Source organism: Phycodurus eques, chromosome 13 (assembly GCF_024500275.1).
Source record: "Phycodurus eques isolate BA_2022a chromosome 13, UOR_Pequ_1.1, whole genome shotgun sequence".
Classification (NCBI taxonomy): domain Eukaryota; kingdom Metazoa; phylum Chordata; class Actinopteri; order Syngnathiformes; family Syngnathidae; genus Phycodurus; species Phycodurus eques.
This window is the reverse complement of record NC_084537.1, coordinates 18,288,349-18,306,765: the sequence shown is the minus strand read 5'-3', so window position 1 is coordinate 18,306,765 and position 18,417 is coordinate 18,288,349. Positions and strand designations below refer to the sequence as shown.

The 18,417-nt window shown below is 39.8% G+C and overlaps 1 protein-coding gene across 2 annotated transcripts in view; it reads left to right on the top strand.

The window, feature by feature from the left end:
* The window catches only part of LOC133411639 (collagen alpha-1(XI) chain-like), an 85,061-nt gene that overhangs the window by 31,366 nt on the left and 35,278 nt on the right, over positions 1-18,417 (top strand). For both annotated transcript variants that reach the window (XM_061694228.1, XM_061694229.1), the window contains 16 exons: positions 12-95; positions 1,482-1,757; positions 4,332-4,397; positions 5,917-5,958; positions 6,221-6,283; positions 9,769-9,843; positions 9,994-10,077; positions 12,736-12,792; positions 13,123-13,176; positions 13,810-13,863; positions 13,983-14,036; positions 14,114-14,167; positions 16,214-16,267; positions 16,361-16,405; positions 17,201-17,254; positions 17,336-17,380. In XM_061694228.1, the coding sequence (XP_061550212.1) occupies positions 12-95; positions 1,482-1,757; positions 4,332-4,397; positions 5,917-5,958; positions 6,221-6,283; positions 9,769-9,843; positions 9,994-10,077; positions 12,736-12,792; positions 13,123-13,176; positions 13,810-13,863; positions 13,983-14,036; positions 14,114-14,167; positions 16,214-16,267; positions 16,361-16,405; positions 17,201-17,254; positions 17,336-17,380 (1,161 nt within the window). The remainder of the gene's footprint in view (positions 1-11; positions 96-1,481; positions 1,758-4,331; positions 4,398-5,916; positions 5,959-6,220; positions 6,284-9,768; positions 9,844-9,993; positions 10,078-12,735; positions 12,793-13,122; positions 13,177-13,809; positions 13,864-13,982; positions 14,037-14,113; positions 14,168-16,213; positions 16,268-16,360; positions 16,406-17,200; positions 17,255-17,335; positions 17,381-18,417) is intronic.

Here is an 18,417-nt window from a genome sequence, read left to right as displayed (position 1 = left end):
TCTGATTTCAGACCGTTGTAGACGGCGACTACTTCACTGATTACGACTACACCATCGTGGACGGAAGTCAGCCAGAAACTCCCACAGAGGGCCAGGTAACTTTGTTTTGGTTTTTTTAACTTCAAGTCTCAGGTGTCGCCAGTATGATGCAGTATGTGTAAGATTGAGTCTAATCAACAACGGGGAGCGGAATCAAATGAGTCATGTCAACTCGAGTGTAGCGTCATTAGATTGTAAACATTATTTAAAACCTACTTTTATATTCCTTCTTCATCAGCTGTCTCGATGCCAGCATTCACATTCCAAAACCTTTTACAAATTTTAATGATGGTGATTGGTGGTCGAAAAAAAACCCTTATTTGGATGAAACCATCAAGCTGCTATGCTACTCTTTTTTTCCTCACGAGAAATGACGTCGTGGCCACAGCAGGAAAACTTTGTCATTCGGTGAAGCGTAACCAATGGCAAACTGATAGATAGACAGACAAATCCTCCGTCCCTCTTCCATGCTTCTGACATATCCAGAGTTTGGCAGCCTTAATTTGTGCTTAATCATAACAAACATAAAGAGTGACCTAATGAGGAACATTCGGGGGTTAAATGGGAACAATATGGCCATTTGTTTTCCACGTTGTCTGCTTGGCACATGGTCGTGTACACTTTGTAAAATTCAATATATTAGTGTCACTTCAAATGCTTTCCATGAGTGGAACTGACTACTTGAGTATTTTTATAATGGTACGTGGTAATTTTTAGTCTGATTGCTGCTGATTGATTTAACCAATTTCAAAGTTCGTTTTGAAATGGTAGGGCTTGGGCCAAGAAAGAACCGATTCCCTTATAAAAGTTCTGATTCAACATGTTTTCCACTTTCAGTAATTGGCACAAAACATTATGGAAGGATGATGCATAAACTTTGGTGTCAATACGAGACAAGATGCAGATAGAGTACGATTTTCACGAAAACTAAATGTTAGTCATGGCTAAATGAAGAACCAATTCAATTGCTGTGTATATCTAAAATGTTTACATTAAAAAAAAAATTATTTTTCCATGTTAATTGGTGGCCACAAAACCTTATGGTGGGGTGGTGCATAAAATTTCGTACCGATATGAAAAAGGTGCACATCCAGTACTATTTTCATGAAAACTAGGGGTTGGGCGTGCCCTGATGAAGAACCATATTCATTCGTGTGGATTATCAGAAATGTTTAGTATAAACAATGTATTTTCACTTTAACTGATGACCACAAAACCTTATGGAGGAGTAGTGTGTAAAATTTGTTACCTATTGGCTAAATCTAAATCATTTTTGAAGGAGTCCTAGAAAATGGCAGCCCTAAATTGGCCACTTCAAACCAAGACTTGCTGTGTCTTTTCAGGCATGGGCTCTTGAGGCTTTTTTGTGGGTCTCCTCATGATAGACATGCCTACTAAATCCCTAATCTTATCCCTCTTAACTTTTCCCTCCTCCATACCAGATATATGAGGAAAACGTGGACGATTACGTCACCGGCGTGGAACAGGTCGGGGCGGACCCTACTCCCGCTGTGGAAACCGTCGCCCCGGTTGACACCAACGATAATGTGAACGAATTCAGGGAATATGACCTGAATGAAGGAGAGGAGGCCCAGGAGACACCCTACGATTACGGAGACTATGGTGACTATGGTACTCCAACCGAAACCATGGGCTCCACTGGCGAGGAAGAGTTCGGCCCCGGGGTTCCAGCTGAAACTGACTTCAGAGAGAGCGGCGTAAGTGATGACAATGTTGGGTATGAGCCGTGGTGATCAGGAATGCATGTTGGGAATACCGCCAGTGTTTGTTGTTTCGGACAGTGTCGGATTGTAATTTGAAGCTTAGACGCACACCTTCGAGGATCTCGCAGATGGTAACCTCTCTGTCACTGCTGACATGAACTCTGTAGCCCAGTAACCTGTCATGTTTAGACAAACGTTCCCCGCTGAGGCCACCAGTCATCTGTTTGCCTTACCACATGACTAAGTACTGTGCTTTTAAAACAAAGAGCATAGACATCAGGGTCTTTTAAGATACATTTTCTGAAAACTCTCCTAACTCTGGTTCAAAGCTCTAGTTTTAAACCCTAACATAAAGCCCTATTCAACGCTAACCCTAATTTGAAACGCAAATCCTTGTTTGAAACCCTAATTTGGGTTTGAAACCACAAATAATGCCTGAAACTCTAACCCTGACTTGGACCATACTTTGAAACATAACACTGCCTTGACACACTAACCCTAGTTTGAAATCCATCCATCCATCCATTTTCTGAGCCGCTTCTCCTCACTCGGGTCGCGGGCGTGCTGGAGCCTATCCCAGCTGTCGGGCAGGAGGCGGGGTACACCCTGAACTGGTTGCCAGCCAATCACAGGGCACGTACAAACAAACAACCATCCGCACTCACATTCACACCTACGGGCAATTTAGAGTCTCCAATTAATGCGTGTTTTTGGGATGTGGGAGGAAACCGGAGAGCCCGGAGAAAACCCACGCAGGCACGGGGAGAACATGCAAACTCCACACAGGCGGGGCTGGGGATTGAACCCGGGTCCTCAGAACTGTGAGGCTGATGCTCTAACCAGTCGTCCACCGTGCCGCCTAGTTTGAAATCCATACGCTTTTTCGAAACCCTAATCCTTATTTTTTAAAGACCATACCCTGTCTTGAAACACTTCGTTGAAACCCTAAACCTAGCTAGGAACCCTAATTTGAAACTCTAACTGTAGTTTTGGAACTTACGCCTGTCTGGAAACCGTAATTGGAAAGCTAAACCCTAATAAAACCCTCATTTGAAACCCTAACCATGTCATGAGAGACTAATTTGAATGCCTTACCTTGATTTGCAACCTTAACCATGTTTTGAAACTCTACATTGAAATCATATAACCCTGTCTTGAACCCTTGTTTGATATCTTTATCCTTTCTTTTGAAACCCGAACTCTGTCTTGAAACACAAACTGTAGTTTGAAACACTACACTCTGTCTTGAATACCTAATTTGAAACTCTAACCCTGGCTTGAAAGCCCAATTTGAAACCCTGACCCTTGTTTACAACCCTAACTCTGTCTTGAAACTCTTCATTGAATTCATAACCTTCACTAGAAATCCTTTTTTGAAACCTTAACCCTTGTTTTTCAACACTTACCCTGTCCTGAAACCCTGATTTGAAACCGAACTGTACTTTGAAACACTAACTCTGTCTGGAAACTCAAATTTGAGTTCCTAACCCTGGCTTGAAACCCTTACCCTGTCATGAAAGACAAATTTGAAACTCTGACTTGAAAGCCTAATTTAATTATAAACCCTAACCTAAGGCCCTGTTTGAAACACTAACTCTAGTTTAAAACTCCAAACCTCTTTTGAAACCCTAACCAATACTTGAAAGCCTCGACTAATTTGAAACAGTAACTCTGTCTTACAACCTAACTTGAAACCTGAACCCTGACTTGGGACCATTCTTTGAAAGCCTCACCAATTCTGACTCGACTACTTTGAAACCAAAGTCTGCACAATAGATCTGATTGTGTAGCACAGCCGTTCTGAGGATCATGGCTTTGGCTCGTCTCTGAAACTCTTTGCCCATATGAAGAGACTTCTCAAACCCCAAACCTGGCTTTTGACCCTTGGTATAAAATCCTAACCCTGACTTGATACCCTACCTTGAAACCCTAACCCTGACTTCAAACCCTATTCATATATGTGCTGCTGCGAATGAGCACAAATCAAACAAACAATACGAAAAATATATCTCTGCAGTTGGCAATGGAAGCAGCAATATTCATTTGAACTTAACGATGTCTTCTTAAACTATGGACATCTTGCACTTTCTATGAGATGAAGATTCTCTGAAGTAGGAAATGACAAACCTCGGGGGTTAATCGGCAACGTGCTATTACTGCTCTCCGGGCTACAATCCCAGCAAACCGCAACTCCTCCATGACTTTCTCAAGCTCCTGGACACTGTCTTTCTTTTGGGGCTTTGGGGATGCCTCTCATGTGAAGTCATTGTATGGATAGTGTCAGGTAACCACCCCTGTAGTTGGGGTCGTTTTTTTTTATGTCTAGTAAGGAAGCTTACTAAATAGGAGTCCAAATTATAGCCTCTGTCTGAATTATTCCTGACGTTTATTTTTCCAAGCAGGCAGCAGAGAGAGCTACCTTAATCCTCATGAACAGTAGTCAGCAGTCTGTGGATAATTTGTTTTTAGCACTTTTATCTTTATCTCCTACTCGCCTTTTCATGTTTTCTTTTTCCCAACATAAATGTACATTACTCTGTTTAAAAAAAGCCTTTCTCTCATCCACAGGTGGGAGGAAGTCAAAGTTATCTTGGAGAGAAAGGAGAGAAGGGAGAACCCGCCGTCATTGAACCCGTAAGTTGTATTTTCATATAAAACCTTAGTATTCATCCCCTTTGTCTGAGTCCATCACATACTCATTTTATAACCAACTCAAAAAAATCTAAAATATAATGCTAAGTTTTTGTTTTACAGTTAGCTTGTTGCTAATTAGCAGGCTAACAGCCATACTGCAGATTGGTAACATGATAGCACAAATATGTGTTTTTTTTGTACTGTATATACACTGTATTGTTTAAATTTAGAGCTTCAGCTCCCACAACAAGATATTAGGTCTGTTGTTGCTAACTTAAGCAAGCTAGCAGACATATATGCTGCCTTCCAGAAAACTGGGAAGTCTCAAAATTTTTATGAGGAAAAGTGCAGTACCCACGTACACTGTTAATGTACAATGACAGTTATCTTACCCACTATCTTTAGCACATTGACGCTCAGGTTGAGAACTTTCTCAAATGCAACATTGCCCAATTAAAATGACTGCCATAGATACAGTATTAGTAAGTTGCTAATTAGCTACAGCTAACATCTGACATGCCCTATTGATAAACAATGGACCCCCTCCATTGCAGGGGATAGGCACCAAGCCGGACCGTGAATAGCAAAAATCTGTGAATAATTGATGCCACTTTTTTTTTTTAAACAAAACAAACACTATATATATATATATATATATATATATATATATATATATATATATATATATAATAACCCACAAAATTCAATAAGATCGAAAAATATCGGGAAAAAACGAAAACCTTTTTGAAAAAAAAAAATCAGCAAATAGGTGAATCCGCAGTTGCTGAACCGCGAATGGTTGTTTGTCTATATGTGCCTTGCCAATGGCTGGTGACCATTTCAGGGTGTACCCTGCCTCTCGCCCAGAGTCAGCTGGGATAGGCTCCAGCACGCCCACGACCCTAGTGAGGATAAGCGGTACGGAAAATGGATTTACAAATATTGATCACTAAATATACAGAAAAGAACTAGCTAAATGCCCTTTTAAAATACACCTCAATGACATTCAATGTCATAGATTTTAGTCATTTGATGTTATCCAGAAGCTAACTAGCGAACTTTAGGTAACAAGTGACTCATTTAAAAAATAACAATTGGTCTCATCACTAAATAGTTTACTATTACAATACAGACTTGCCTGTCAAATAAATTAACTCTTCGACAGCTAATCTGCTATGAGGCTGCCAATTTGCTGACAAAAAGTCTATACAGAAAGTCATAGTTTTTTGTCTTTCTAGATTTTATAACTTATTTTCAGAAAATACAGTATGTGATATATACAGCTCTTTCCGTACAGTATAAGTTATACAGCCCTAATATTAAGCGAAATGGTAGCTCCTCCCTTACCATCTGTAGTGAATTCCGTCCAAAAGTTTGACCACACACGGATAATTGAACCGTCGATTAAATACTGCGTGTAACAATACGTAAATTCCTCAACCTCAAACCCACAGCAGCTGTCTGTTATTTGTAACGCTACTGTATTATCTACTCTTTTGCTTCTTTTTTTTTTTTTCAGGGGATGCTTATAGAAGGACCCCAAGGATCACCCGGCCAGGCAGTAAGTATCATGTTGTCTCCTGTCTGCCTTGCACACATGGAGAACAGCTAAAAGGGGGGATAAAGGAGGGGGTTGCCTTTATGGAAAGAGTGTCAGTGGTGGAGTGTGATGAGGGTTGGGGGGGTTCTTGTATTTTGAGGTCTTTTTGAACCCATCTTTGCTTCTGTCTTTGTTGGCTGACGCACCGTTTGCGCTGGATGGACCGCCTGTGGTGAGCTTTGGGACATAATGAACTCAAAGTATGTGTATCTGTTTTTTTCAGGGTGTCCCGGGTACCCCAGGACTGCAGGGTCCCCCAGGACCAACTGGAGATCCCGGTGCGAGGGTGAGTTGAGGCCCCACAGCACATTCAGCGCACATTCAGCGCAGTTTTCCACTCATATCAACTTTCATTTCATCCTGTGACTAATTTATGAATGAGCCAAACAGAACAGAATAAAACAAAAAATAAGAATAGTTGTATTTCCTTATACCCAGAAAAAAAGTTGTAATATGACTAGATGAAAGTCAAAATTTATCAAGACAACCTTTGCAGTTTTTCAAGAAAATAGTAGTATTTTTTCCACTAACAGAATATTTCTTCCAATAAAAAAAAAAATGAATGTCAGATTTTCTTTTGTAGAAGAAAGTTTTTTTTTACTTTTTCTTTTTTTAAATATGTATTTCTCGCCAAAAGAAAGTATTTTCTGATAAAAAAAAAAGTTAGATTTTTTTTTTTTTAGAGAAAAGTATTTTTTACTAACAAATTCATATTTTTCAAAAATAGGTTTTCGACAGAGTGGATCTTTTTTAGACTTTAATATTTATGTAAAATGGGTGTTTTTCGAGAATGAAGTAATATTTTTCGAGAAAGAAAGTAAGATTTTTTAAAATACATTTTGTATATTTTTAAGAAAAAGAAGACTAAAACTAAAAAAAACATTTTGTTTTTCAACAAAATAAAAAAAATATGAGATCAACTTCTTTTTTTTTTTTTTTTATCTCTTAAAAATGAAATGTCCCACCCCAACCTTACAAAAAGTTTTTAAAAGCCAATAACAACATGTATGTATTATTACACTTAAATACACTTTTAACCTCACACCACTGGGAAGGCCCCCCCCCCCTACCCCCACCCCCATAGGAAAGCCTTCTTTCGGCTGTCATTCATAATGGGAAAAATATGAGCAGGAGCTGCGCTCTGTATACTTAATGATTTCGGAAAAATTCAACAACTACGCTTGGGCTCATAAACCTTTTTTTCCAGCACTCTGTGAATGGAGCTAATTCCCTTGATTGATTGGCACTGCATTTTCCCAAATGTTGCCATCCTTATCCCGTCACTGGCAATATTCAATAACATCTGCGACTAGGTCAGAACCAACGTAAACTGAGGACTGCCGTTTTTTAGAATAAACGTATTTTTTTGTAGAAAGTACTATTTTCATAGAGAATAATTTAGTATTTTTTTCACAACAATAGTATAGTCCATTCATCCATTTTCTGAGCCGCTTCTCCTCACTAGGGTCGCGGGAGTGCTGGAGGCTATCCCAGATATCATCGGGCAGGAGGCGGGGTACACCCTGAACTGGTTACCAGCCAATCGCAGGGCACATATAAACAAACAACCATTCACACTCACATTCACACCTACGGGCAATTTAGAGTCTCCAATTAATGCATGTTTTTGGGATGTGGGAGGAAACCGGAGTACCCGGAGAAAGGGTTTGGGGTTTAAGTCATATTTTTACAGAAATGTTGAAAAGTTTTTTGGTATTTTTCGAAGTAGGATTTTTTTGGGGGGGGTAAGTGGTGTTTTCTTTTCAAGAATTAATTTGGAATTTGAGGATGAAAGAGCAATTTTTCTAGTGATAAAACATTTTTTTTGACAAAATAATTTCCACTGCCACAATGTGGTTATTCCTATGGGTTTTAAAGCGAAAGTCGGTCCCTCCTCCGCTCCCATCGTTTCCTCCCATGGGAAAACTGTCTTATCCAGGAGGATTAGAAGTGACTCCTTCCTGTAGTCCCGCGGTTTTCTGCGGCGTAGCGCTCAGTCTGGACGCATCATCATTGTCGTCACTGTAAACCCTCTTTTAACGTCACTTTCCAAGCTGATGGACTGGCTGACTGATCTGGTTTCTCTTAAAGATTTACTGTAGCCTCGCCTCTATTAAATCAACATCCAGTACAGTTAGACTCGTATCTCCTTCCCTGCAAGGAATACACAACAAAGACAGCTTCTGATGCAAAACCTGTTTTAAAATAATGTTGTTTTTTTTTAACTCTTTATTTTGAGGGTCTTGCAGGGAGAGAGGGTGGGTGCAGCATCTAGTTGATCAAGTTGATGGGGTGTGTGACTTAAAAAGGCTGGGAAAGGCTGCTTAATCCACAAACATCATGTTGTTACAGAGAACACTAGTCGCTTCCACTCAACCCTATTGGGAAAGTATTTCATGCTGCTATAAATCAAAGGGAAAAAAAAGAGATTTGAAAATGTAAATCGACTTTCGATGGGCTCTTAAGATGGCCAAAAACTCACCAGTTTTTGCAAGCGTATGCACAGTATCCTGATGTAAATGCATGTATTTTAGGGGTCCCGGACGTGACCCTCCACACTCACTCAGTAGCGCCCCCTAGGAAGTTAAAAAAAATCAGCACCCAATAACAGTTTTACCGATTGACAGGAAATTAGGTGGACATATTTGTTATAACAGACCATACGGCAAACTCTCAGGGACGCACGACTGAAACTAAAGAGGAAGTCGACCATTTTGGTTTAAGGCAGCCATGGGGTGAATTCCAGGGCTCGCACTTTGACAACCTCAGAATAGAAAATTGGCCCAAATGAATCCCCAATCAGAAGCAGGTATCCCAGTCAGATGTGTGACCCTAAATTACAAAGCTTTTTTGCCTTTGCCACCATAGTGTCAAAATTTGATCATCATTTGTCATCAAAGTTTGATGGACCATCATAGAAAAATGACGGACCATCAAACTTTCATAAATTTACTGTTAATGATCATATCTTCCCAAAATGAACATTGTAAAAATGTAATTGCATTCCGAATCCAACCTTGGGCATCAAATGTATTCTTGAAGTGTTTGAGAAAAAAAATGTATGCCCGACAACAGTTTTACCAATCAACATGAAATTGGGTGGACATGTCAACCATGACAAGATGCACAAAAATCTCAAGGACCCATGCGCAAAATTGAAGAGGAAGGCTTTTTTGGGGTGAACTTTTAGCACTTGTACTTTGACAAACTTTGACTAGGTAATTTTTCCAAATGAGCCCCAATCGGAAGCAGGTATCCCAGACAGATGAGCAGCGCTAAATTCCAAAGCTTTTTTTGCCTAAGTCATCTACCTGCAATGTCGGTGGAGCATGTTGTCAAAATGTTATCGTTTGACGTCACAGTTTGATGAACCATCAAACCATCGCCAAGGACCATGAAGTTTCCAGTGGATCATCAGATCATCATATCTGCCCAAAGAGTCAAATGGCACAAAACAATCTGGACCCCACTGTAGGGGTCCTGCATATAAGACTTATAAAGACCCCCCCCCCCCCCCCACTAGTTTCACAAATCAATACAAAATTGGATGGACATATCTGTTGTAACAAGATGTACAAAAAAATCTGAAAGACCCATTGCCTGATACTGAAAACCAAATTGGCCCACTTTAGGCAAATTCCAGGGCTCGTACTTTGACAAACTCCTACTAGGGAATTTGCCCAGTTGAGCCCCAATCAGAAGCAGGAACACTAGACAGCTGGGCCACCCGGCCACCCTAAATTGCAGCATTTAATCATTGCCATTCCACAGGGTCTTCCAGGACGACCTGGAATTCCTGGTTCAGACGGTGTCCCTGGGCCCGCAGGTACCATTCTGATGCTTCCAGTAAGTTCTTCTACTTATCGCACCGGCACAGCAGGCTGCCACTCTATTTGCATGACACACTATTCACCGTTTTTCAGGCACACCACTAAATTTTGTTGCTAAAGGCTTTTTGATTTGAATTGTGTCGTCCTTTTCCGTTTGAATTGACAGTTCCGAGCAGGCGGCGAGGCACACAAGGGACCCGTAGTGACAGCACAAGAGGCTCAGGCTCAGGCCATCCTTTCCCAGGCCAGGGTAAGTCATCACTGCTATCACTGTGCGTGTCATTTTGTCAAATGTTAACCGGTAATACGTTTAAAACAGGGATGGGCAACTTCAATGATGGCAAGGGCCACAATTTTTCAGCAGTGCTTCCACAGGGCCACAGACCCCGCACTTCCTAACCAGATGTATGACAAAAATGACATTTTAAATATGGACAAAATATGTGCATATGTCTATTTTCTTTATTTAACCAGTGGTCATCACAGTATCTCGATATGTTTCATGCTCAAATGCATGTATAAAAGATCCACTCTTAAACAACAAAGGGTTTGAAGAAAACACCAAAATACCACAGATTTTTTTTTTCCACTGAAAAAGTCTCTAGTGTATAAAAATGACCATTTAAAGATGGCACAAAACTGCTGAACAGCAAACCAACATTAAGTGCAAGAACTCATTTTGTGCATTTTTTCACCAAAATCAAGCGACTCAAAGATATCAATATTATACTATGTTGCTGCATGCCATTCAAAAGCCCAAAGCACACCATTGCGGCATGCAATGCTCAACTTTTTCTGTTATAAGGACTTTAATCCTTATCGTTTGAGTGTGTTTATGTTCCCCGTAGCTCATTGAGTGTGTGTCTTAATCAACTGCCAGGTTATATTTATGTTGCACAGTGTTAAAATGAAACAGTGACTGTGACTTGTGTGCAATACAGTAACTTCCCGGCCAATTCTGTCAACTGCTCAGATAAAGTAAGCGTTACCTGGCATGTTTGGTGAGGCTGTGTGAAATTGTTTAGCCTCTTTTGCAGCAGAATATTGAAGCACTTTCTCTTTAAATACCACCGTTAATGTCAGCTTTGCAGATGCCCAATCAAACAATATTTTAAGTTACATTTTAACATTCTGTTTGTATTAACTGTCAAACACATGTAAGAATAACATGTAAGACGAAATTAACCAGTAAAAAAAGATGAAAAACAATGACCACAAAAAGCTCTACACTACTTTGTCGCTAAACCGAACTCTCGTTTTGTATTTGTTGAATGCAAATTTAAAAATTGGAAAAGGTTTTTTAAAAAATAATAATAAAAATACATTAAAATAAAAAGATTTTTAAAGTCAAAAATAAAATATCAAAACAAGTAGTAACATTTTAAAATATGATGAATTTAATTTTAATAAATTAAAATAAAATAGAAATGAAAATGTAATACATTAAATTTACAGTAAATGCAAAAAATAAATGAAAACTCCAAGTTACATAAAAAATAAATTAAATTATAAAATTTAACAAAATACAAAAATAGCTTGAATTACACCATTAAAAATTGTGTAACTGCTAGAGCATTTGACTTTCGAGGTATTTTTTGATCACCCGTTTATGACATAGTCCCTATTTATGCAGCGGTCAGATTTTATACTACTTCATGTAAACTGAAAGATCAAAACGGTAGAAAAGCAGAACCCAGTACAGTCCAACATTACTTTTAATTACTCCCTCCAACTGATTTATTAAATCCAAGCCAGTTACAAGGTCTTTTACATTGTCTAGACATGCCTAACAAATTTGGCATGCAGACAAAGATTGAGTGGTACTGCTTTAGAGAGGGCAGCGCTTAAAACACATGGAGATCATTAAAGGGAGCACAAACGTCATATTTGCACTATTGGAACGCAGCCAAAACCTGTGTTAAAGTCAAAGCACTTTGTTTTTATGTTTGTCTTGTTTATTCCTAGCACTATACACATTTCAAAGGAATTATTCTCACATCTGGAAGATGAACAACAGCATTAGTATTGCCTTGCGAGGGTGGAGTAGGACATGGATTGCTTCCCTTAGCAAATTAGCACGTTTTTAGGCCATTAGGCTGCAAGTGTTCCGCACATTCTTGGCTTTGGAGCAAAAGCACTGAGAAAGGTGAGGGGGGGAGTCTCGACTGTACATTTTAAGCCTAATTTTAATTATTTTCAGACGCATGTTGGCGATGGGTAGTGCAGTGGCCAGGTTGTGACTCATGAAGTGGCCAGAGAGCCTCTAGTTAGTCAATTACAAAGGGTACCAGGTGTTTATTTGTAGAAATACAATGGTATTGCGGCAAATAATATATTTTTATAATCCCAACCACAAATAAATATTTGAAACTTCACACTAGAACAAAAAAAATGTGTTATTGCATGTATTTACTCATTTTGTAGGGTACTGGATATCCATTATTTGTGCAAATATGACGTTATATAATTTTGAAAAAAAATAGATTTTCTTCCACAAATAATGGCATGCCGAAGTACATAGCTTTACAGATGCCGCATCTTCTGGGCAGGTGGTGTGTGTTCCTGTATTTTTTTTTCTGGACACTAATTAGTCGCAATCGCAGTCGGTGTGTCTTCCTATATTCGTTTTTGGACACTACTCCGTCGGGTTTTTTAACAGATTAATTCATAAGACTTTTCTGTCATACTCCTCGCTAACTTACTGGTACAAAGGCCAAATGTCGACTTTACAGATGCCACGCCTGCCGTGCTGTGGTAAAGACATATACCGCAGAGGATTGGAATATGGTATTTGCATAAACATCTAAGGTTTCCTTATAGGCGACTTAAACGTCCATCAATTCTGTGAGGTTTCCCATTTTGCACATGACTGTCTTGTGGTTTTACGTGTCTCTTTGATTCCCCCCAGCTGGCCATGAGAGGTCCTCCAGGGCCAGCGGGCATGGCGGGAAGGTCCGGTCCTGTGGTGAGTCCCCTTTCATAGCACATTGTACTGTGAATCCACATGCTTGTCTTTTCATCCCACACCACACATGAGGTCATGATCACGCCCTTGCTGCACGTATATCATCACACACCCTTACATGTGTAAGTGACTGGGCGGCTGAAGTCATGCAGTCGTCTCTGGTTTGAGCTCGGTCCAACTATGTCTCACACCGCCAGACCCTCTCTTTTTGATTTTACACTGTAAACGCCTGATTCAGAAATGGATTTACTGCATGCTATTATGTTAGGTTCTTGTCCAGCAGCTGCAAACATGCAAAACAATTCATCAGTAAATTCATATTTCTAACAGGGTGGTCCTGGTGCTTCCGGTCTTAAAGGGGACAGCGGCGATAACGGACCACAGGTGACAAGTTGTTTTTTTGACAGTTACTGTTGAGATTTATTTTTTTCTTCAATGCAGGCCATGTTTTCAGTAGTTTTTTTAATTAGTTTGTGTATTGGAAAATTGCATAACATTACATAAAATAAAGACAACAATTATCTTTTTTTTAATGTATTTTGTTCTCAACAAGTCCCAAAGTCTTAAATTTGATCAAAGTGGCCTTTTAAAAGTCAAACCTCTTACATTTTATCCTGAAATATTAAATTTGACCTAAAAATTCTTAAATTGATCAAGGTGGACTTCTGACATTTAGTCACTGACCTTATAAAAGGTCGTAAACATTCTTAAATTTGAGTAAAGGTTTCCTTGATAAAGGTTTTATAATGTATTAGATTTGATCAAATTTTCCTTTAAAAAAGTCCTGAACATCTTAAATTTGATAAAATTCTTACATTTGACCTAAAAAAAATAATAAAAGTACACAAAAGTATTAAAGTACACAAAAGTATTAAATTTGATAAAAGTGGACTTAAAAAGCTCCTGCAAAGCATTACATTTTACTTCCTTAAGCAAGCAGATACCCTGTTTGTGGTCATTTGTTGGGAGCTAGACAGGATAATTATCCACTGTAATGTTTATCTGTTTGTTCCTCAGGGCCCCAGAGGTCTTCAGGGTCCAACTGGCCCCCCGGGAAAGGCAGGAAAGAGAGTGAGTCAAGCTAGGATGAGTAATTTCTATCGAAAGGGAGACCATTTAGTCCATAAGGACCTCTCCATTGAAATCTATGTTGCCTCATAATTCCAATATGGTTGTGTGTGCTGTTTCAGGGCCGTAACGGAGCTGACGGTACGCGAGGAATGCCAGGAGAGTCTGGGACCAAGGTAAGTGACACATACAGTCCATGATTTTTCACTCTAGGCGTTGTTGCACCTGTCGTAACGTCATCGTGTCTTTCCAGGGCGACCGAGGTTTCGACGGCCTTCCCGGTCTCCCCGGAGAGAAGGGCCATCGGGTGAGTACAAAGTTTCTTTCGTTTTCGACGTGCTCTCTCTGTTAACCCTCCTGTTATGTTCTTTTCTTGCATACACCCATAATTTTCACAGGCCAGTGTGACCCACTGTTGTTTAATCATCCCAAAAATATAAAAACTACACAAACCGTGACTCAATTCAGCCATTTCCATCACCGCTTATCCTGGTTAGGGTCGCGGGACACTGGAGCCTATCCCAGCTGACTTCAGGTGAAAGGCGGACTACACCCTGAACTGGTCGCCAGTCAGTCGCAGGGCACATATAGACACGGACAACCATTCGCACTCACATTCACACCGTCACTGAGTGGGAACTGAACCCACACTGCCTGCACCAAAGTCAGGCAAGTGTACCACTACACCATCAGTGACTGACTCAATTCAGTGGATAATAATTTAATAACAATTCTGTTTTTTTGTTGTTTTTTAAAGACAATGAGTCCAGCAGAATACTTTTAGGGTATGGTATGGTAGCATATTCCAAAAGGCCACTGTCACAAAAAACTAAAAAAAAAATACAAAAAAACCCAACCATAAAACGTAAAGAACATCCATTCATACATGCTTGTTTTGGGTGAAATTGACCCCATTAATATTTAAAAAATGCACCAGAAAAAGAACAAAATTAAACAAACTATTCTACTGGCCTAATTTTTTTAAATTTCTTATTATAGCGTGTGTTATCTATTTAGATCATATAATTATCATTTGTAGTTGTTAATTTCAAATTTGCAAGGTGGTGGTTATCATGAATAACTGGTAAGAGGAGTTATCACATTAATCACATTGTCTGCACATTTTTCCTGCGTGGTTTATTTCTATTTGTCATGTTTATTTCTACTCTCCAAGGTGGCATCATCGTTTTTATTTCTCTTGTGAAAGGTTATGCTTATCATGAATAACTGAGATGACCAATCATGTAGTCATGTCGTAATCATTTCTAGTCATTCTTATTTCTATTGTGCAAGTTGGCGGTTACCCTTAATAAGTGACGAGATGAACAATTGCATAATCATATGACATGTACATTGCACATGCACGAGCCCCTGCCGAATTTTTACCCTGTTGATAATTTCTAGTTGCTGTGTTTATTTCTATTGTGCAAGATGTTGTCGTGTTAATTTATGTTTTGCAGAGAGGTGGTTATCATGAATAACTGGCTAAATGAACGTTGCGCCTATGTGTGACTATTTTTTTACTTATTATTTGGAGTTGTTGCGTTTAGAGTATTTCCAATGTGCACAGTGGCAGCGCTCTGCTTAAGTAAATTCAACAATCCGTTTTGTATAGTGTTTGTCCTCATTAAGGTCGCTTTTGAGCTGGGGCCTGAACCCAACGCTCACTTTGGGTGAGCGTTGTGCTACGGCCTGGAATACCTTGACAAAACTCACGCAAGGACTCCCCTAATGAGAGCACAAGCCAAGATTCGAAGCCAGAACCTCTTGATCGTGAGGCAAACCTGTTAGCCACTAGTCACCGGTATCGCCAGTTTATATCAATTATTTTGAAATGGATTTTTTTAGCGGGGAGGATGACTAAACCTGCACCCTAATGAGGATAAACCGTATAGAAAGTGGATGGATGTGTACCTAAGAAACAAACATTTTTAGGTTTTCAAATGCCTCAATTTGACCCACAATATCACTTGAGGAAGATTTTTCAAAAGGACCTCTGATCCATTTCCGATGTTGGTTCCAAAGCGGTGTTGTGAGGTTGTTTGACCCATTTATTAAAAAAAGGCCAGGGCGGAGACCATGAAAGAGTCTTTTAGAAATCACAGAAGGAGTATTTCCAGACATTAACTCATTTCTATATAAGGTTTAATTAAAGGACATCCATATAGAAGACTTATACTAAAAGTACAGGGAAGCTTATTCTCCAGTTGTGGTCACCCACGTTTTAGGTTCTAGTCTTTGCATCGTTTCATAATTGTCGAGTCATCAGCCTTTTTCCTTCCTTCGCCCCAGCTGTGAGCCCGCCACTCCCCCTTCGCGTCGCTAACTTCTCCTTGATACCTCTTCTCTCCAGGGGGAGCACGGTCCGACAGGGTCTCCAGGACCTCCAGGAGAAGATGGACCAAGAGTGAGTTGTCAGCCCCCCCTCCAGCCCCTCCAATTCCAACTTCCCCCATTCTTATTTCCATGCCAATAACCCCGCTCCTCATTGCCTCCACAGGGGGAAGATGGCCAGGTTGGACAGAGAGGTGTAGCTGGAGAGGGCGTAAGTGGATTTATTGCCTTCTGAAAAGAAAATATGCACTATAAGCCTGACACGCGGCGGTAAATCAAGCTGTCAAACGCACCGTCTCAGTCATCAAAACCAAAAAACTGTGTGTGGGAACAGAAAGGCTCATTTTATTGTGTCTGAAATGACAGCACACGCACACTTGATTATAAGTCTCCAAATTGAGATAGCTTTAGGGAGTAGGAGATGCTCAAGCTAACCACACGAGGTCAGTGTTTATAAGTACAATAGACATACAGTGCTCGAAATTCCCACGTTTTTCAGGTTTTTTTTTTGTTTGTTTGATCTTTTTTGCTGGCGTGCGGCTGCCACCAAGCGCTGCACCCATTCAAAAACTGTCACGCAATGCTTTGAATGTTACTGAATTTTTTCTTTTTTCTTTTTTTCTGTTTTACACAATACTTCTGTCTTATGCAATACTCTTTTTTAATGTTTAACACTGTTTTTTTTCTTTACTGATTAACTTTATACTGTACTCTTTTTTTCCTTTACTCAATACTCTTCTGTTTTACTCAATGGCCCTTTTTCTTTGCTGTTTTACGCAATACTTTTTTTTTCTTTAGTTACTACTCTTATGTTTTCTTATTGTTTTATTCAATGTTCTTTGCTGTTTTCTATACTGGTTCAGTCAATTTTATTTTGTTTTCCTGATGCTTTTGCCCAATGTTCCTTTCCCAGTGTTTTTCATTGTTTTTACTTCTGCTGTTAATTGTATTGTTAGTAGTTGTTCTATTTAACATTGTGCATATTGGAATTGTTTTACCATGCAAGGGTCCTCGAGGTTTGCTTGGCCCCAGAGGTTCCGCGGGTCCTGCAGGACAGCGTGTAAGTACACTGCACTTATCATTTTGCTCGCACTGGGCTCTGGCTAATTGTACTGACCTGTCAAAACCCTTTTTCTTGCAGGGTCTTCCTGGAGTTGACGGTCAAGCGGGTCCCAAAGGAAACATGGTGAGGACCATGTTTTTGTTTCTCCTTGTTGTGTGTGTGTTTTTTTAATATATATATTTATCCAAGGAGAGCATTGAATCACATGTGTCAAGACCACCAGAGTGATCGCTTTATCATCCACCCTGCTTGAGGTTAATCACATGTCATAACAGAGGTCATAGTTCATTTGAATAATACAGATCAGCATAATTGTCAAGAGACTTTTTCAAACAAATTTTAAGTACAAAGCGCAAAGATCCGTGAGGATGATTAAGATGCTGTCAGCTTTCCTGAAGGTCTCACCGGGAAGCTGGATAGGGGTGGGGTCATTGGTCAAGAGGCCTAAACAGGTCCACATGTGGTCACTGAGTCATTGACATGAAGATATTCATAAAGCCAGTATGTTATTTGGTTAATCTCTATTAGGCCTTGCACAGGGATTACACAGATGCTTCATTAGCCTTCTTTTCCATCAAAGTTGTCACGCCATGTTTATATTGAGCGCGGAACATCTGAAGCAGGCTCCCCTCTGGGAGGTTTTTCTGTCTGGGTGTGGTTTGTGACACATTTAAATCCTGAAAATAGGTGCAAAAACAAAAGTTGTAATCCGCTCCCAGTTGGTACAGTAACACACATTGTACCTCTTAGACACCTCATGATGAAACCGAAGATGTTTAACCAATAATTCATGCAAGAAACGCCACTGGTTTGGTCCATTTGTGAGGTTACAGGTCCCTGACGGTGGGCTTGCCTTTCTAGTTACAAAGGTGTTTGGTGGAGTTCTCCTTCACCAAACTAATCCAAGCAACAATAGCAGAGCTTTCCCCAAACTGTTTCCACCAAGTCAGAAATATACATTGGCCGAATTCTCTTATGTTGATACTTTGGTCCCAGTTAATCTGAAAAGGTAGGGTGGTGTTGTGTATTTGGTTCACACCAAACTCTTCTCACAAATTGTTTTTGGATAAAAGGTCCTTCCCGAAACTGTTTCCACAGTCAGAACTGTACACTAGTCTAAAGTGTCTCGTGTCAATGCTTTTATCCGAGTTTATCTGAAA